Source organism: Eublepharis macularius, chromosome 8 (genome assembly GCF_028583425.1).
Source record: "Eublepharis macularius isolate TG4126 chromosome 8, MPM_Emac_v1.0, whole genome shotgun sequence".
NCBI classification, from domain to species: Eukaryota; Metazoa; Chordata; class Lepidosauria; order Squamata; family Eublepharidae; genus Eublepharis; species Eublepharis macularius.
The window spans coordinates 100223216-100244383 of NC_072797.1; the positions used below are offsets into that span (position 1 = coordinate 100223216).

Genomic DNA, 21168 nt, shown 5'->3' on the forward strand with positions numbered 1-21168 from the left:
GCACAACAAATGTGCTTCAGCAGTTAATGTGACATCTTTTTTGATCCTTTGAGCCAGATCATAGATTTATGTAAATCTATATACTAGCCACCTTGCTTTAACCAACTAAAACAAAGGAAGAACGATGGGTCTGATTATGAATGCAGATCCTCCTGAGGAAAGTGAGAGCTTATCATAAAGTGTTTAGATTGAAGAGACCAGAATATACCTTAACCAGAATGAAGATCACTAAGGAGAGATGGAAACTGGTAATCAACAAGAAAAGGGCCACTTTGATGAAAAAAACAGAAAGCTCCGATACCTGCTACCCATGATGGAAGCAACAGGCAATTCTGGCATATTGTGAACAACGGAACATTACACTTATTCCCTTTTGCATCTCTCTGGATGTATGATTTACTTTTTTTAGCTGTTTATATCAAGGGGATAAAACGCAATATAGAGAAGAGGAAAATTTTGTTGAGATTGGGGAACTGGAATCTTGGCCAACGCCACCAGCGTCAGTTGAGACCACTGAATACCTAATAAAGAACAGGAAATGGGGGAAAACACCAGGAATGGATGGAGTACCAAGACATCTGCCATGATCAAACCTAAAGTAGTGGGCAGACGTTTTGATCCCTCTTTTTTCTATGATAAATACCATGGGGTGTATTCTCTCCATCTGGAAGAAGCCTCTGGAGGTACTGATTGTTAAGAATAAAAGGAAAAGGCAGGACCCAGAGAACTATTGGCCAAGTACCCACCTCTCAGTTATTGGGAAACTATATGAGGCTTATTTAAGCATAAGATTGAAAGAATAGATGGAGGAGTCAGAAATTTTGAGTGAAGAACAAGGAGGGTTTCACCAAGGATGCTCTGCGCCGCAGTTGATCACTGCCTAGTTTTGGCCCATTTGATTGAAAAGTATGCCTCCACAGTAAATAATTATCTATATGTAGCCTTCATGGACTTACGCTCAGCATTTGATAGCATAATTTGGACTATGGCAGAAACTAGAGGAAACTACGATAAGCAGATGCTCGCTGTGGCTATTGACTGTGTATCCAGAATAGCTATTCGCCAAGAATATGCAATTCCTTTACTAGAATCAATAGCTTGGCTGGACACATTTAGACTCAGAATTCAGATTCTTTTTAACTATAGATCTAAACTCCTTGTTAAACTAAGAGAAGATCCCTTCCAGAGTAAATGGAAGAGGCTGGTTGATCAGAGACTGAAACAATTATGCTTTACTCAAATTTTACTACTTTTGATTGGGAAGAGAGAAAATTGCATTCCAAAGGGTCAAAAAGTAGTTATTGATACTAGATTCCAGAAGCACAAATCAGCAAGCAAAAGGGATATGTTCCCTTGCCTATAACGGACTTGAACCTCTAGTTACCTTACAAGCATATTTAAAAGTCCATGACGGTTCCTTGATATCAAGATATTTCCTTGGCTGCTAGATTAACCCCAGAAATGAAAGATCACTTTTAGAGAATTCCCTTTTCCGCGCAGGTGTTTCTGCACTATGGGAAAGATAGGTACCTTGGCTCACCTAGCTATTGACTGTCCCAGGTTCAGCGAGGACAGAGATGGATCACCTCGATACTTGAAAAGAATGTGCTCACAAATATTACTCAGAGCCTCTCTTTTCTTTTACAAGATAAAGACCCATACCTTACCAGGCCACTGGCATCCTACCTTTCAGCAATACAACTTAAAACATTTTATAAAATTGTGATTAGAGTGAGATCCCCCCCCTTTTTAAAATGTGGGATTAGGCTGAAGGCTGTGGCTAAAAGAGCGGTATCAGGAAAGGAAGGAAGAGGGGCTGGCCATTTCTGCCACATCCCGCTCCCTATTGTGAACATCAAGTCTGCCTGCCCCCTACGTTATCCCTTTTAGCCCACTACTTCTCCTTAAGAAGGAGGAAGTCCCATCTTCACACTCATGGATGGTCAGTGATATGCCAATATCTTTTTAGAGTATTTATCTTAGTACTGCATGGAGACTTTGCCTGTACCGTTGGCCAGTGATATTCAGCAGCTTTGACGGAAATAACTATAAGTTATTCCTACAAGACCTAGACCTAATTGGTATTTTTAGAACTATCCTCACATAGTTTCTTGAAGATACACAAAATGATTGCTTACTGGCTCCCCAAAACTGTACTTTGTGTGGCCCTGTCCTGTTTCTATGTTTATTTGAGGCTGCCTGTACAGACTGTATGGAGAACTGATATAAAGCATCAACTATATGCTGCTTACATAGAATTCCATCTGTCATTATTATTTGACCAAGATTCTCAAGTCTTGGTGCAATATCTGTAATGCTGCATCAGAGCCAGACTGTGTGGAATGCAAGTTCCACCCCCTGTATCATGGGAAGGACGGGTCCCCAAAAAAGGCTAATGCTTTGCCCTGAAGTATACATTACCCTCTAAAGGGTGGTCCATAAGAGTCTAAAACTCAAACACTGAGTGTCAGATCAAAGGAAAGCATGGGCAAGCCAGATGAATCAGCTTGGAAACCTGCCACATTTCTTTGATGAGACTTGACCTGTTACTCAGATTCAGTGGTTTCCCCACCTGATGACTGCAGTTCAGTCCTAAAATGCTGCAATTTCTGTACAAGATCCCATAACATGATTGGTTACAGCCAGCATTTTGTGACTGATAGCTGCTCTAAGGCTCTTGAGAAAAAAAATGTGGAGCACCCAGAAACAAAGTTTGCTTTCCCCATGCCTAGACTAATAGGTTTAATAAGATAGATCAAGATCAGTAGTCACGTTAGTCTGTCTGTAAGCAGTAGAAAAGAGCAAGAGTCCAGTGGCACCTATAAGACAAACAAAAATTGTGGCAGGGTATGAGCTTTCATGAGTCACAGCTCACTTCTTCAGATCCAGCTAGAATGTGAGTTCATCTGTTCTTGGGGAGTGGAGTGATTACAGAAGCCAAATGACTACAGCCGGTGAATGACAATAGCAGGCGTGATTGGATAGGGTGAGGTATGCAGAGGGGAAGTGCGTGTGAAGAAATCAGCATTGATGAGACAGGAAGCCTAGGTCTCGATTCAGTCCAAGTTGGAGAAAATATAAATGTTGTTGCTTTGAAGAATGCACATTTTATGACCTGGAAGATGCTATTTTATCTTTTATTTGTTACACTGTATTGATAAAACGTATTTCCAGAAAATCTCTTTAAAAAAATTAAGATCTTACCACCCAAGGTCTCTTTCTTTTAAGCATTTCAATTAAATCCAGATGACGCTTATATTCATGGTATCTCTCCACATCTTGCTTATACCTTTCATTCTTTTGCTTCAGTTTTTCAAGGTTAACACTCTTCTCTTTGCAGGAATTCTGTCAGAAAACATTTTCAAGTTACACAGGAAACCATCCCATGAACAGCTTAGGATCACAATTAACCCAAATGCCAATGTCACTCCAACATAAGCCAGCACAAGTGGGAGATGCAGTGGCACCAATACACACTGGTGCAATCCCCGCACCAGCGCAGAAATGGGAGGTGTTGGGGAGATATTAGGGGAGAAGACTTAGCTGGAGTCCATCTAGTGGCTTTGGTGAGGTGCTGTTAACAATCTTGTTCTAGCCTGGCTCCTGCACCTCTTCAAACTGTTTAACAGACATTGGCCTTGGCTCATGTTTTCCTCCAGCTTAGGGGCAGAAATAACAGGAGGCAGGAAATCCATGGCAGCTTTTTGCAAGAAAATAATCATCCCCACCCCCATGCTCTTCTCCTCAGTGGAGAATCACATCGCTTAGTCTCTTTTTCTCTTGCCAAAAGCCACCCTGGATTTCCTGACTCCTGTTATGCCAACACACAACCTCTTCCCCCAAGCTCCCGAAGGAAAACCCGAGCCAAGGCTTTTTGCAAGAGACAGAGAGTCCCTCCCATCACTCTTCCCCCAGCAGAGAATCACATTGAGCAGCTGTTCTTTGTAGAACTACACTACCCAGGGAATCTTGTGAGCCCAGACATGCACCCGGGTGTCTTCTGTAGTTTCCCTCTGAGTGCAGTGGATGGATGTTATACAGAGAGTTGCAGATGAAACTGACTGGCAAGTGCAGCAGCCAATCAGTATGAGAGGCCCATCCCAAGTGATTGTTTGATGATGCAAAAACTAAGCTGTGCCTGGGATTCCTTTGAGCACTTCTTCTAGCTGGCCCCACGGGATGGGGGCGGGGAGAGGGCTTGGATATGCTATACCTAGGGCTGTGCATGGGTGGGGATATTCGGTATTCCGATTCGGAATACTCCCAAAACCGAAGGTTTGGGAATCGCCTTGGTATGCTCCGTAAAGATTCGGAGCATACTGAAGCGGGGGGGGGGACTCCCCACCACCACCCCTCACCCTCCCTGGGGTAACCCCTCTACCCCCCACCCACCTGGGGAGACCCCTCCACCCCCCAACCCTGGGGAGACCCCTGCAACCCCCACCGACTTACCTGGCGGCAGGAGGGTCATCAGCTGGGCAGCGGGCCGCCGCCGCCACTATGGCAGCAGCGGCACAAGGCAGCACAGCCTGGAGCCAGCCGGCTCCTCTGCCGCAGCCGTGCCACCGCCCGAGCCTGCGGGGTGGTGGGGAAGGCCGGAGCCACCTCCTCCAGCCCTTCCTGCCCCTCAAATGGCCGCGGCATGGCGGCCATTTGAGGGGCAGGAAGGGCTTTCTCCGCCTCCTCTGGACCTTCCTGCCCCTCAAATGGCCGGCAGCCGCCGGCACGCCGCGGCCATTTGAGGAGCAGGAAGAGCCAGAGGAGGCAGCTCCGGCCTTCCCCACCACCCCGCAGGCTTGGGCGGCAGCAGCAAAGAAGCCAGCCCAGAGCCACCACAAGGTAGGGGGGGTTGATGTTTAAAGGGCCCCGCTGCTGCTTGCAAGCAGCGGCGGGGCCCTTTAAACAAGCCTCGAAGCTTTCCAAAGCATTTCCGAATGCTTCGGAAACCTTTGCTTTGGTATTCCGAAGTGGGGCCAGCATGCTGGCCCCGCTTTGGGAATACTGAAGCTTTCCGAATCGGGTCCGCTTCGGGTATCTTTACCCGAAGCAAAACCCGAATAGCAGAGCCCTAGCTATACCTCTTTCTATGGGCCTCCCAGCCCTGTTATCTATGGATAGTTTTGACACTATGGCTGATGGGAGATTTCTAAGATGAATTCTGTCTTTCTCAACTGTGCACACCACTGGGGATACGGTTGAAGGACTGCTCCTAAGTGTGTGAGGAATGGGTTTTAGTCCTGATTCTTCCTTTTCTTTTGCTACTGAATGGCCTACTGGGGGGCTAAAAGACTAACACTGCATTCTTGATAGCATCCCCCTTAGTGAGATTAGAATTCATAGCTCCTATTTGCCCTGTAAGTTCTTTCCTCTAAAGCGTTATTTGGAAGATGAATGCTTCTTGTAAGAGTGCAGTTGCATGTTCTTTTTTTGCAACCCTTTGCCTATAAAAAGGCAGCTATTCTTTAGCATCCCCCACCCCAAGCTGAACCTTTGTGTGGAAAAGGTCACATGTACTGTATTGGGCTTGCCTCTGCCGAGTTTTGGAGGCATAGAAGTTTTGTGCTCAAAGCTGCCATGTTCCTTTCCTGGGTATGCCAGACATAATGTAAAATGTTCACAGAAGAGATCAATCCATATCTACAAAGCTGCCTGAATACTCTTGATTTCTATGGATCATGCCACAGAACTCCTTACAGTGCAGGGTACTATGTTTCCTTTCTTCTTTCAATTGTTGAGTTGCGTAAGGGCTGAGGAAGGGTGATGTTGATGCTGGCATGCTTCTGTGATGTGTTGATTGGCTGCTTCCATATATGGGTGACATGGGGATGCCATTGGCACGTTGCTTTGAGATTGGCAGAATCATTATACTCTATGTTCCTTGGAGTTGAATCTTTTTGGTACATATTCTTCCTCAACTGGGAGGTAACAGGATGCGAGCTAGATATGCCAGCATCATACAAGTATCAGTACTGAGCTGGAACTAAAATGAACATGACAATAAGCAGCACTAAAAATCTCCCATGATAGGGATCAAGTGAGTCATAGACCTTTCTCCAGAGAAGAGCTCTTCCAGTGCCTCTGGACCCAGGAGGGCCATTGAATTTCTCAACCCACATGCCTTGTGGTTAAACATCACATCCCCATTATGTTAGAACAGAAACCAAAGAAAGCCAGGACCCTTGGTTAGCTTTAAATATGGGTCATGCTGATGCCCATTCAGACACCACCCATGTAACTCCAAGGACAGATGTTTAAAGGAAACAAAAGGTCTTTTAGAAGAGTTCAGTCCTACTTCCCTCATTTTGTGTGCTGCTTTGGTTACAACACAAGGGCTGTAAACACAGCCAATTCTAAAGGTATTTATAACTCTGAACCGAGGAGGAATGACAGAGTCCCTACAGCTGACAAAGATAGGCTCAGCCGAGCAATGCCCAAAATGCACTGAAGGAACTTTAATCATTGCCTGTGTAGATCTGCAGCCCTGTCCTGGTTCAGAGAGAGTAGAAGAGGAGATACAAACCTGAGAGAGGGAGGGAGCAGAAGAGAAATGGGTAAGCAGGTGGGAACCAGAATGAAGAATGACCTGCTTTTTAGTCTTCGGACCAGACTGAGCTGGCGATTCAAGAGCAGCATCTCTTCTCTCAACAAGGGCAGAGATTATCATTCTTCTCAAAATAAAAAGAGGCCTTCTACTTAAACTGCGCCCTCTCAGGACTGAGAAATAATCATGCATTCCTTTTCAAAGTGGGAATTTTTAAAAAAAAATCTTGTCCATACATGTCAAACTGGCAGCCTTACCTCAAGTTCTTGCTCCCGCTGCCTGAAGTTCTTCAGTTCACAGTGAAATTTGTACATTTCTGGAGGACCAACTGATTTCTCTGTAGCTTCGAGTAGCTCAATCTTGGATAATTTTGCAAATTCCCCAACTTTGTCCTGCAAAGCAGGCAACAACATATCTGGAGTGCTATATAAAAATGCAGCAAAATGATATACTCTAAAAAAGGAATTCTCTCTTTAAAACCAAAATAAATATCCAGTATATTATTAGCAAGTATTGCAAGGAACATGGATTTGTTAAGAGGCTTAGTGGAAGAACACATGCTTTGCATGCAGAAGAGCTGAGATTCAGTCCCTAGAATCGCCAGTTAAAGAATCGTTGTAAGCATATGAGACTCAGAAGAGCCACTGCCGGTCACAAAAACAATACCAAGTTGGACAGACCAACGGTCAGACTCCATATAAAGCAGCACTATATATTCATGAGTAGTGCTCATGGCATGTAGAACAACTCCCAAGAGATATATTGTCGAGAGCCTCCCAAGAGGTTCTGGACAACCCTCTCTTCCCCCCGTAGCCACTTCCACGTATATTCTTCCAACGAATCTACAATTAAGTGGGGCCTTTTAATAGCACCCCTCTGGTAGCATCCCATAGATGTCTCTTCCCTAAATACCCTGGAGACAAATCTGCTTCTGCTAAGATCCAGGAAGGCTTGACCTCCCATCGAATAGCCCTGTCACATGTCAGTGTGCTTTGAAGAACAGTGCTTGCAAAAGCAGCTGAAAGCATATTGTATGGGAACTCCACTAGACCTTCACAAAGCACATGGTACATGACTGAAGCCAAGATATTTGCCCTGAAGAGTTGCAAAGAGGAATTCCACAGAAACTGGATTGAGTTGCTTCATTCCTAGTATGCAGAGAAGCACAACAATTCAAATGATCTAAATGCTTTTGGGGAATATAGATGCGTTATTCTCTCCACAGTTTCTACCTTCTGTCAAAATCATTCATCTTTGAATACCATACATATTTTCTGTATTGTATTTCTCACGGTCCCATTGTTCTTCCTCTGAATTGTTGCATTTCTGTATTAGTACTCTTTAGAACTTAAAAGGCAGAGCTAATTTTTACATTCTCTTACAGTCCATTCCTAAGCAAAGTTACACCCTTCTAAGTCATTTGAAAACAGTGGGCTTAGGAGGGTGTAACTCTGTTTAGAACTTCAGTTAATAGTCAAGTCAAGTCAAAAGAGTTTATTGTCTACAGCCATAGGCCATCACAATTCACCAAACTTCAGTTAATAACTTAATCCTTCCATACCTGTGGAAGAAACTGGCACAGATTGCCTACTTGGATGTTTAATGCTGAGACTTGATCTTCTACTGTTCGGAGAGTGGAAGGGCTGTTATTAATAAACCATGCTGACTGGTTGTTCTCTACAGAAATTTCTCGCCTGATAATGAGGTTGTTTGGTTGCTTAAACCTGATGAATAGAAAAGAATTATCACTTTTATCCACTGCACTGAAATAATACTGCTAAGGCGGGGGGACATAATACCAGGTTATCTCAACACTGTGCCTTCCCCCAAAATCCTCAGTAAACATGCAGAGAATGAATTGGTTACTCACAGCTCAATTTCAATTTTTCCCTTGTTGCAACCTCGCTTCACATAGTGACCAACCTAGAAAAGCAGGATTTTAAAATTTAAGTTAAAAAGAATCATGAGAACAAATTTGCAGTGCAATCTATGCAGAGCAATTCTAAGTGGGGAGGAGGAGTGCTCAGGGAGTCAGCTAGCCTATATGCCAATACATCTCACATTTACGGCGATATAAGCCCCAGTTATTCCAGCACAGCTCCCTGGCGGCACCCCATCAGGTTGGTATGCTGGTGATGCCCAGCTGCAGCCAGAAGGCCTCAGGTGAAAACCCCTATCAGAGCAGGCGGGGTGGGGTGGGGGGAGAGGCTGGGAGTTAGTCAGCTTCCTAAGCCACTCCCTGAACTGCTTTCTCCCCCTTTCCTCCCTGACTTTCTTAGTTAGCCTAGTATGTATGCTGTGTGTGGTTTTCTGTACGTTTGCCCTTTTATTTCTCTTCAATAAAAAACTTTCCAGTTGAACATCTGCCTGGCTTATTTGAGAGTTCTGTGTGCTGTGTGTGGTTTTCTGTACGTTTGCCCTTTTATTTCTCTTCGATAAAAAACTTTCCAGTTGAACATCTGCCTGGCTTATTTGAGAGTTCTGTGTGCTGTGTGTGGTTTTCTGTACGTTTGCCCTTTTATTTCTCTTCGATAAAAAACTTTCCAATTGAACATCTGCCTGGCTTATTTGAGAGTTCTGTGAGAGAATAATCCTCATAAACAAAGGTGGAGGATCCCAGTTGGTCTTCTTTAAAGCTAATTCCCCCCAACTAATTAGGAGACTAACTATGTGGGTAACACTGTGAGATGGGGTGATGAGATGGAGTTGCTCCTCTAGTCTGTACCCCCTCAATAAGGTAGCCAAGCAACCCTTGGACTCAGAGGCCAATGCAGCAGCAGTAAACCCATCTTTGCCGACCCCAGAGCACTCCCATGCTGGAGGGGCAAGAGTCATTTGGGTCTGCCTTGTTGGGGTCTCCTGGCACTTCTCCCCTATATGGGCCTATAGATCCTCCCAGGGAACTGCAGACTTGGCTGCAGCACATGTCTTTTTTCCTTCATGATGGTGGTAATCCAACCGATAGACCTGGGTGCATGACCATTACAGTTCCCTTCACTCTGCTCAGACTGCATATACAGCCTGGTTCCTGGAGCATCCTTCCTCAAGCAGCAGTATGACCTGGGAATCCACCTTGCTCATGAGTATGTAGCTCTAGGGATGGCTAGGCCTGCCTCCGCAAGTTGGCAACCTGGGTCCCCGTTTATGATTTGCAGTTGAATGAAGTCTGAGTTGTTCCACAACTCCTTTACTGTCTGTTTGCTTGTGTGGATAACACTAGCTCCACACCCCTTCCTGCCCCAATTCCTCCTCCTGACCTGCCAGTTCGCCATAGGGCTGCCCCTTCACACAGCGGTGATAATGCTGAGGTGGCTCCAATACATTTTCCTGGTATCCAATAGGTTTTCCTGGTATAACTGCACCTCTGTTTTGTTCTTCTGCACAACAGAGTACTGGTCCAGTGGCACCTTGAAGGCTGAGCCCACACTTAGCTTCCCACCCACTCCTCTTCTTCCCCTTCACACATACTGCAGGGGGCTGGGAGCAACTTGGAGGGTAGTGCAAGACAGTGTGTGGCTGTTCTAGGGAGGGGGGTATCTGAGGGGGTCCCACACTTTCCCACAGCACTGTTGGGGTCTGTTAAGCCACGCATATTGTTAACGCATGGGCATCCAAAGTGGATACATTACCATGGGTGCCACAGAAGGGAAATTCTGGAGCTACATCCTGGCCAAAATGATGGATCTCAGGAACGCCCCATCAGCTGGGTCATTGTGCTCCCCCTTTTGCAGTCTGTGCAAGGGTGAAGATTCAGATCCAGGGCTATAGCCTGCCTCTCCCTGTTACCAGAACTGCTCTTTTATTATAATGGGGAATTAGCTGCAGCAGTCTGTAACTATTAATATTAAGCGAGGATCATAACCTATGTTTACGGAGGTCCCGATCCCAGACACTCTAGTGAAAAAGAGGCAGACAAGGAGTAAGGTCCAAACACGTGTATTGAGTGTAGCGTAAGCCTAGCTTGCACAATCATACAAAGAACATACAAGGTCTAAGAAATATAGCGTAGGAAATACAGAGACGTTCGCATTAGCGGGTTCCCAACGATGATAAGGGAAATACTCACAATCCTGGAGCGAAGCAGAGACACGGCAGCGAGGGTGGCCCAATGCCAGCACTGGGACCACAGACGGACAGCAAGGAAGTCTGGATAGGGAATGGCCTGAGCACCGAGTGGTCTGGGAGACCAGCTTAAATACCCCAAAACGTACCCTGGGGCTGGTGCTGTACTTGGTGGTTCTCACAGATTAAAACAAAGGGTCTAATGGGTCACTGAATGGCTTGGATGGGCCACTTTGGTAATCAGATCGTGATAAGTGACACCTCAGGAAGAGGGGACAAAAGAGGGAGGGGGAAATCCGAGTGGGCTGAATGGATGTTCCAGCGGACAGGGCTTGTCCTGATGTCATCAGCTCTGGAATGCGGAGGTTTCTTTGAGATGCATTCTCTAAGTGCTTGGGATGGTCGGCACTTAGCTCTTCTCCGGGGCGGCTCCTAAGATATGCAGAGCGGGGCGAGGGGCTCTCGCTGCGGACGTGGTGTGCCCGCTTCGCCGAAATGGCTTCTCAAAGCAGTCTCTTCCTCTGGGTCTTCTGGGTGCCTGAGAACATGGATGCCAGCTGGGCATAGCTGGGGCTGGATAGCAGGCTGCCCGGTAGCGAGGGCAAGCTCGGCGACCGGCTCGCGGGAGGCTCCAGGCGGGAACTGACCAGGGAGCGCCTAGCCAGGCTCGCTGGAGGTTTCCCCGGCAGGCGCCCGGCTGCTAGCAGCGGCTTGGGCCCATATGAGGCAGGCTTCCATGGAGGCAGGGGGAACAGCACACAAAACACAGTCCAAAGCAGGGAACAGGCACGGTCCGTGGCAGATGGCAATGCAGGCACGGGGCACACTTGTAGCAAAGTCCAAACACACACTGGGAATTCCAGATACAGGGCAGGGCAGGGCTGCCCAGAAAGAGAGTCCTTTTGTTCAGTTACCCAAACATGGAGTCAGTAAACTACACAGTCTATTGCAGCAGCAGGGTAATTGACACGCAGGCAGGAAACTGACACGTGTATCAGAACACACACGTGCAAAGCAGTCTTTGGTGCAGCAGTGAAACAGTAACGCAGGAAACTTTAGCACAGTTCATAGCAGGCTTCAAAGCAGGGGAGGGGGCCTACTTGGCAACAATTCCCCCCCTCGGAGACCCCGGGACGTCAGGCGCGCGGGTCTCCGAACTTGACTTCAAAGGTGAGGTGGTCGGCAATGTCCGGTGGTCGAGCTTCGAGCGAAGAAGGAGTGGGAAGGGAAGGAGGGGGAGGCGTCACTCAAAAATTTAGTTTGGAGAACCACCTAACCGAATAAGTGCAATTTAGATCAGCCAATGGGCTGCAGGTCTCTGGGTTCACACCAGGGGGTGTGCTAAGTGCAATCGTCAGAATAAATAGTCATAATTCATAATAGGCAGCAATGATCAATTCATGCATATAAATAGCAATAATTCATAATTGTGTACATTGATTAATTCATAATTGAAGGTAATTCATACGGAATTCATGATGGGTTAAAAGCACTAAAAACCAGGGGCAATTAATATACATGGATCAATTCATAGGCATAAGACTTAAAAGCAAAGACAATTCATGGTTCAATTCATGAATGTAGGATTAAAAGCAATTCATACAAGGTAAAGTGAAATGTGCAAGCATGGCATAATTCATCAAGGGTAGAGTAATTCATAAATGGCTAAAATCATAAATACATATATGTGATTAAAAGCAATAGTTCATGAAGTCAAAAGCAGCAAGAATAAAAGCAAATGCGTGGAAACAATTCATGAGGGGTAGGCGGCGGAAGGGTTCATGGGGGCAGAAAAATACACTCTGCAATTAAAAACCAAATCAATATGGCTGGATTAAAATCAAATTCATAGACTAGAACTGCCTCGGCGGAGGGAGTCGAGTTAGGAAGGCAATTCAAGGTTAAAATCAAATTCATAGGGATAAAGTTCATGGGCGCACTTGCAATAGATAGAGAGAGGGACTAGTTCGGGGCTAAATTCATGGGAGTAAAATTCATAAGAAGCAATGGCAAGAAATTCATAAGACCATAGAGTAACAAAGATCACAGACGGCTCAGTCCGCAGTACAGCTGCTGGACTGGGTTGCATATATACAAGAACAAGCAAACTTAGTCCATGTGCTCCAAAACACACTTCCACCCCCCCTTGCTGTCTGCGTCAATCCGCAGAGCAGGGCCGGCAGGCGGCGAGAAGGGCTTCAGGCACACAGTTCTAGTCCTCATGGAGGTGGCGCTGCTGGCGGTCGTTTGGAGACGGGCCGTGGGTTGGGAGGCAGAGAAATATGTCCCCCCCTAGTCCACAAGAGGGCCTCGGAGCGGTGTCCGGCAGCGAAGCGTCCATGGGGCTGGTCCAGGATCCGTACATATAATAATAAACATAATCATAGTCCATACCGGCACAAGCAATAAAACAAACAAGGGTTAAAGGAGGGCGCCAAGAATAACCTTTAGGGCAAGAGGAGGTCGGGGTTGTAATGATCCAAACGGTGGGACAGTTGGAGTTGCTGGAGCTGTCGGCGGCTCCAACAGCCCAAATAAAGTAGTGAGGCACACAACAAAACTTGAAAGGCCAAAATCACAACGATCGGGTGCAAAGCCAAATTGTAAATTCCAGTGGCAGTGGGGCTCCAACCAAAGAGGGTCTCCCACCACGAGTGCTCTCCGGTGGTCTTAATCCGCTGGACAAGATCCAAAATCTCCTTCCCGTTGTGGGACACAACCAAAGCAGTAGTGTCCCCGTCCCTCTGGATGCTCTGGAGGGTGCGGTGGAGCTGCGGGTGTGCCAGGAGCTCGTGGATTAGCTCCAGACCGATGCCAAGGGGAATGGGCTTCACATAACGATAGATGGAGGGTGCCACCAGGATCTCTTCTTGGGTCCAGACCGGTACCGTGTAGGTGAAGTCGCAGGCTGCCACCGAAGACAGGTTGCAAAAGCAGCGGTTGACTCCCGGGATCACGGGCTTCAGCTGGAACGAGTTCAAGACCACAAAGTCGCAGGCCGTTCGCACACAGGCACATCCTTTCCCAAGGTAGACCACAGCAGAGCTGTTCTCCCGGACGACCTCGAAAGAGCACTCGTTGAGGGCGTCGACTTGCGGGGCTACACAGGGGTGATGAGGTGCAAAGGCTCGGTCCTGGCAGATGAAGCCGGTCTGGTCTCGATGCTGGCACCCTTGGAGGCTGACGAGCTGCCATCCGGTCGGGGTGAAGCGGGCCCAATGGTCGGGGTGGCGGGCGTAGAGGACTTCGGTGTCGCTGACTTGGAGTCCCAGAGGCACGACTGGATACACGTGGAATGACTCGTGCGCACTGGCCGTTAATAAAAATAGTTTAAGCTCCTGGGTGGTCGGTGAGAATGAGGAATTTACAAGAGACCACCAGGATTCAAGCTCCAGTTCTATGGGTGACAATTAGGTATAATCAATCTTTTAATTTCCAGGGGCAAGTGCCCGTCCGTGGCTTGCCGAATTAGCCCCATGGCCACAGCCTGGTTTAATTGTTGGGCTTGCATACATGCCATGGCTATTGACACGTTGCGTTCAAAAGACTGTGTCCCTTTTAGCAGCAGAGAAAAATCTCTTTCAATTTGACTCTCCCAGTTAACTAAAATGGAGCTGATCTTGTGTTGCCCATTTGAAATGGAATTTAGGGACTGCACCACTGGTTTACCTAAGTCAGAGATGCTAGTCGTGACATGGGCAAACTTATTAGCGAGAGTCTCAATATTGACCGAATCCATGATTGCTAAGCCTCCGGCTGCAGGAGCAGTCCAGTCGGCAATGCTTCGTCTGGCACGCGAGAGAGAGGGAGAGGGATCGATCCACAGTTGTAGCCATGCATTCCAACCCTTGCTACCGGCCTCCAGATAGGGAGCGCACTGCGGCAGCCTCTGGGTTACATTTAGCTCAGCTAAGTCTATGCGGATCTCTTTTAAAGACATTTGCGGGCGGACTAGAACTCTCTCTCGAATGTCAGTCTTCAAAACATGGGAGCCCACTATGTGCGTGCCGCCTTGGCTTAATTGTTCATTGCTAGCAATCAAAGGGTCAATTTGGATGGTGTGGGTCTCCTGGGTCCGGATCAGCAGGGAATAATTGCCTGGTTCGTGAGTCAAATTTACAAAGAGCAGCCCAAGCCGGTGAAATTTCTCTACTAGGGGCTTGGTTTGGCATTCGGGCGTCTGTTGAACCAGTATCCAATCGGGTGGGCCATGTTTGGCTAGGTCTTCCTCCTTTACAATCCAGGTCAGGTTCTCCCAGTGCTCTATAGCAAAGGAGAGAGCTGCGCCTGAAGGGGGCGTGATAGTGACAGATGCAGATTCAGTGGTAGTGGTGCCTAGTAGGATGGTCATTCTGAAGGGGTCTCCTGCCTTCCATACTGCGGCCGACACTAAAACAACTTCACAGTATGGTCCGAAAGCCTCAGTGACAAATGGCGAGGTTTCGAAGTTGGCAGGGGTGGTATATTTGTCTACCACCGGGACTGTGGTGGGGGCTGGCCTGATACGGGGAAGAAACATACAAGGAATCGGAGCAAGTGGTGACACTGTGTCAGTAGGCGAGTAGCATACTAGTTCCTGGGACATAGTTTTTACTCCCACACATAAAATAACAAGCTCTGGGGGCCGGATCCACTGCTCTTCGCAACTGCGGAAGTTAGTGCGGTCCGTGGGGGTGGTTATATTGCTCTGCTGCACAACTTTGCAGACCATCATTTCGTTTCCTGCTAGTGTATTAATGCATCTCCAGTGGGGGTAGGGCATTAATTTGGACGGGCGTCCCTCTATTAGGGTGCCTGCCAGCACGAGCAAACACAGAGTAGCCAGGTGCCTCATATCCTGGCCTTCCTTTTCCTTTTGTGCCGAAAATATCCTGGGGAGGCCTGCGGATATAAGTACAGGTTCCCTGAGTTTCTTGCAGCAAAATAAATGAAGTAAAGGGGGGAAAAGAAAAGGGAGGGCGTTTTTCTGCCAGCACTGTCTATTAGGTGGGGCTCGAACGAGAAGTCCCGGAGCACTAAGCGGGCCTTCCAGCTTGTTGCTCTGGGGAACTCCTGTGCGAAGGTTTCTTTCTAAAGCGTGTATATTTCAGGGGGGACGTCTTTACGTCGAGCAAGGGTCGGCTGTGCGTTAGGCGGGATTATGCAAACTCGCCCCAGGGGTCCCTGGGTGCCTGGACTATGTGGCCTTCAGGTGCCCCTTGCTTGGCGGCGGGCTGCTTTTATTTTGTGGGCTGAGAGCTATCGGTCCGGCTCGGCCTGGCCTTGCCACTTTAAAAGGAAAAAACTAGAGAGCGGTTTCCATTAACTATAAGGGTTGCTGCAGACGGGGGCCCTCGCTTTAATTTCCTAAAAATGGGCTTTCGTCATATGTTTGCAGGACTAGCAATTTTTGGAGGGACTCCCTCGGGAGGCCCCATTTTCTGGTTTAAAAAAAGGTACACCGGGCAAAAAGAAAAATACACTGAGCAAGAAAAGTATAAGGAGCAAGAAGCATATGGGTGTGGGGTACTTTCGGGTTGCCCTCACCTGGAAGGCCTGGCATGGCTTCATTATAACTTCAATATGTCTCCCCCCCTTCTTTTCCCTTGTATGGTACGGGCAAGGGAAAAGATTACGTGGGGCAGGCGGCTGCTGGCGGAAAGGGCCGAAGTGGAGCCGAGGGCGCTCGGCGGCGTTTATCGAAAAGCGGCGGAGACGGCCGAGATCTGCCGGCGCCACTGTGTCTGGGTTATTCGGGGGTCATCTTGGCGCGGGGGATCCTGGCTATGTAAATGAGGTACGCTGTCCCTTGTGCGTGGCGAACGCACCCCAATAACATATTCCAGAGGTCACATATTTACAAACTACTGGCGGGTCTTTTACCTTTGCACTAAAGCGTACTGGATGGTGGCGCCGTATAGCAACTCACCATGACGAATATGAACATTAGTAAAAGAGGGATGTTGGGCTATCTGGGGGACCTTTTCCAGGGGAGGCACGGCCCTCAAAGCCAAAGCCGACCATCATGCGAAAGCGTGGGTCTGGCAGGTGAGACCCCGAATCTACGTAGATGCGGGATCTTCACCAGCACGGCGGGTGATATATTTTCAAATACAGGGATCACCTTATTTGGTGATTCCACTATGTTCGAAGGAATGTATGCACCTCTGGGCTAACGCCTCTCCAACCACTTTCACACACAGCAAATCTCTTTTGCCTGTGCAATTTTTTCCGAACATGCGGCTTACAATCCAATTAAGAATCACTTTCGGTGGTGGTCCTATTTGGCTTTGATTGCCGTGTCTTTCCCTAAGGGTCCCAACTGTGGGGCCCGCCTAACGAAGTTAAAGAATAGAATTGGAAAAACTCTTGACACTCACACTTACATCTACATATTCTACTGTTTCTTTTATACTAAAACTACAAAGGTCTGGTCTAAGGGGACACAGGGTATCTCTGGCCCAGGGTGAAGGGATATCTGGCGAATCACTGGGCAGAGGGGGGCTGGGCTGGTGGCGGTTCCCCCAGGGTCATACACAGGAGGGGCGGTTTGGAGCGGCTTCCCTTTCCATTCTTTTAATTGAGAGGCGTGAAAGTATTTTAGCCAAGTGCCTCCGGTCTTTCTCTGGATAGCTACCTGATAGACAGCTGGGGAGATTCTTTTTGTGATAGGGACTGGACCTTGCCATTTGGCTGCTAGTGAGTGCGCCTTTTGCGAAAACTTCCTGTACAGAACGAGCTGCCCTTCCTCCCACTGCCTGGGGTTCCTGACCCATCCTAATTTGCGGTCCATATCTTTCTGAGCTGTGCCCAACTTCTGGGCCACTTGCATGTGGACGGCGTGTATGGATGAGAGCAGGTCTTGGACCCAAGCGTCATTAATCACTACGGGCTGCATATCGGAAGGGAGCTGCGTATCTAGCCAGAAGGCTTCCGGGAGCTGCATCCTTCGCCCTGTCATTACCATATGGGGTGTGAGCCCGTGAACTGCGGTAGTGCCTCTAATGGCCATTAGGATTATGGGGAGTTTTTCATCCCAGTCTCTCCCGGAGGAGCGAACCATCTTGCGGAGAGCCTCCTTGAGGGTCCGGTTGGTTCTTTCTATTGCGCCTGAAGCTTGAGGGTGGCCTGCTATGTGGAAGCGTTGCTGGATGCCCAGTGCTTTACAAAGCTCCTGTGTTACTTCTCCGATGAAGTGTGAGCCTAAATCAGAGTCCATGACTCTCACAATGCCCCATCTTGAAAAGACATTGTTGAACAGTAGTTTGGCTGTGGTGGCTGCATTGTTGCGCTTGCACGGAAACGCTTCGACCCATTTGCTAAAGGGGTCTATGACAGTGAGGCAGTAGCGATTGCCGCGAGCAGTGGGGGGAAGGGGGCCGATAAAGTCAATTTGTATGCGAGCCCAGGGTCCGTCAATTCTCTGATGCTGGAGGGGAGCTCTAGGTCCGGTGGGGTCTGCATTGACCATAGCGCAGGACAGACAGTTGTCTACCCATTGCGCTACTTCGGTGCGCATGCCAGGCCACCAACCAACCTCTTTTACCCTTTCCAGAGTCAGATCTTTGCCTCGGTGTCCCTGCTCGTGGACAAACTGAATTAAGTCAGCCCTAACTTCCAATGGCACTACCCAATGGCGTTCGCCGGCTGCATCTACTGCCCAAACTACGCCTTCCTCTTCTCTGATCATGAGTCTCCCTGTCTGATCCCTTCCTGCGGCTAGGAGGTCAGTTATTTCTGGGTCAGATAGTTGCAGTTGTGCTAGGTCTAGTGTTCCTGCGGTTCCCTGAGCTTGGCTGCGGGCTTGTGCCCGAGTGGTGACAGGGCGGAGGGGACAATCGGTGGCCGATTCCGGTAGGGGAGCATTTTCAGTGGCGGCTGCCTTGGCTGCGAGGTCTGCCTGGTCATTCCAGTAAGCGGTCTCTGAGTTCGTCTTCTGGTGTCCCTTGACATGGGTCACCTGCGTTGGGCCTGAGCGGGACTGGAGGAGTGCTGCTACTTGCTGCCATAGCTGTAGGTGGGCTACGGGTTTCCCATCGCTAGCTCTCCACCCCTGATTCTGCCACACCGGGAGCCAGACCGTGGCGGCTTTGGCCGTCCAATCCGAGTCTGTATAAATAGCAAGTGGGCTTTCTGGGGGCTCAAACTCAAGCACTGCCAGAAGCGCTTGCACCTCAGCCGCTTGGCTGGAATGGGGGCGGGCTGGACCTTTGAGCGTATGGGCGTCGCTCACTCGCACGGCGCCGTAGCCTGTCCGAGGGGAGCCTCCAACGTGAAAGGAGGAGCCGTCACAGAACCAGCATGTGAAGCCGTTCTGTCGGGCTTCCTCTAGCGGGACTCCCCAAGTGACTGGCCAGACAACCTGTGGTGGCGGGTCCAGGGGGCACTCGTGCTCGGTCCCGGTTACCAATAGGCCATAGGGGGCTGGTGGCTCAGTGGTCTCCTTTTTAAATTCTACTCCGCGGTTAACCAGGGCCAGGGTCCACTGTGCTATGCGGGCGTTTGAGACTTGTCCGTCTTGTATCTTGCCAGACAGAATATATTTGAGGGGCGTGTGAGTAGTTTGAACTATTGTGCGGGAGCCTCCTATGATAAATTCCCAATGGGTCAGACTCCAAACTAGAGCAAGGCACGTCTTCTCGCATGGGCTAAACTTAGTCTCTACTGCGGTTAGGTTGCGAGAGGCATAGGCTACTACTCTAGCGGTTCCCGCCTGCTGCTGGGTGAGCGTGGCTCCTATGCTCTTGTCTGATACTGCTAACTGGATAAAGAATGGCTGGGTGACATCTGGATGGGCTAGGGCCGGGGCTGCGGCCAGGCTGCGCTTTAGCTCGGCTAAGGCTGTCTGTTGCTCCGGTCCCCACGCCCAGGGAGTGTTCTTCTTGAGGAGAGCATAAAGGGGGCGAGCTTTGTCTGCAAAGGACTCGATGAAGTCTCGGGAAAAGTTAAAAGTTCCTAGAAGGGCTCTGAGGGAGGGGACATCGGTGGGTGCAGGCAGCTTGGAAATGACCTCCATTCGCTGGGCGTCCGGGGTGCGACCCTCGGGTCCCAGGGTCAGACCCAGGTACTTGACGCTGGTCTGAACCAATTGGGCCTTTTCCCTGCTTGCCTTGAACCCAGTCTCGCGGAGGAGTTCCAGGACTTCCCTGGTGATTTGGCGGGCTAATTCTTCCGTGGGGGCGTGGACTAAAATGTCATCCACGTAGCTCAGTACGTGGGGCCTCGAGGAGGGTTGGAGGCGTTCCCACATCTGAACTACATGGGCATGACAAATGCTGGGGCTGGAGTGGAATCCCTGGGGTGTCCGTTTGAATGCGTATTGCTGGCCGCGGAAAGTGAACGCGAACTTGTACCAGCAGGACTCATGCAACCGGATGGAGTGGAAAGCATTGGCCAGGTCTATGACCGAGTAGAACCGGGACCCAGCGGCAATGGCCATCAGGATCTCATTGTACTTGGCCACAACCGGGGCAACTGGAGGGGTGGTAGCATTCAGGGCACGGAAGTCGACCGTCATTCTCCAGGTCACTCCATCTGCCTTCAGAACTGGCCACAATGGGGCGTTGCAGATGGACTGCATCGGGAGTATGACGTCCCACTCAAGGAGTCCTTCTATAGTTTTGGCTATCCCTGCCTCAGCTTCTGCTGGGTACTTGTACTGTCTTTGGGGAGGGGGATCCTTTCCTTCTATCAGGACGCAGGCGCCCTTCACTATCCCACACTCGGCCTTATCTGTCACCCACACTTCGGGAAAGTCCTGAACCCAGGGGTCTCCTGTGATGGGGGCGAGAGGAAGGGGGGCCTTAAGGGCTGCACATCGATGGACTGCATTAACAAAGTCTGGGCCTCCCGGGATGCGCCACAGGAGCCCGTTCGCTAAGTCAATGGTCAGTCCCTCGGCTCGGAAGAACGGCATACCCAAAAGTCCATCATCTTCTCCCCGGTTTGCGCACGCTGAAATCCGGGTGGCCAGGTTCCCAACGGAGAGGGGGATATCCTGCCAGACCGGGGATTCCTGCGTGCCGCCTCCAAAACCAGCGAGCTGCATGGTTGTGGGGGTCTGGGTGCCCTTTGCAACTAAGGTGGGCCGGAGTATATTAAGTGAAGCTCCGGTATCTATGAGGAGGGTGGCAGGCTTCTTCTTTTCCCCGGGAGTCCCGATCCCTGCCTTCACTGTCGGTCTCCCCCATGTGTCCGGCTTTAGTTTGGCAACTATGCCCACGGAGGGAGACTGGGACTCGGGGCAACCCTATTCTGATCCTGCACCCTGATCGGTGGAAGCGGCGCTTCCTCTAAAGGGGTTGTTGGGGCTCAGGCGTTCCCGGACTGCAGCTATCGGGGGACTCGAGAAGGGAGGGTCTGGCGGTAAAGGGGGCGCCGACGGGGGTACTGGGGGCTGCTGCTGGTCTTCCCACTCCATGATCGCCTTCATTAGAACGGACGTGGGCTTTCCGTCAAAGAGCTCCATGTTCGCTCCAATGTTCTTGAGGCGCATCCAAAGTTCCCAACGGAGGGAGTCCCTGGACTGGGGCGTGCTGCCTCGGTCCCAGTAGCCCTCGTGGTCGCCCTGCGATGCTCCCCAAGCG

At 49.4% G+C, this 21168-nt stretch overlaps 1 protein-coding gene across 2 annotated transcripts in view; it reads right to left on the minus strand.

Annotated features, from left to right (window-relative positions):
* The window catches only part of SMC5 (structural maintenance of chromosomes 5), a 75410-nt gene that overhangs the window by 44604 nt on the left and 9638 nt on the right, over positions 1 to 21168 (minus strand). For both annotated transcript variants that reach the window (XM_054987025.1, XM_054987024.1), the window contains exons 3-6: positions 8412 to 8464; positions 8103 to 8265; positions 6799 to 6933; positions 3205 to 3345 (exon numbers count right to left, since the gene is read on the minus strand). In XM_054987025.1, coding sequence (XP_054843000.1) covers positions 3205 to 3345; positions 6799 to 6933; positions 8103 to 8265; positions 8412 to 8464 — 492 coding nt within the window. The remainder of the gene's footprint in view (positions 1 to 3204; positions 3346 to 6798; positions 6934 to 8102; positions 8266 to 8411; positions 8465 to 21168) is intronic.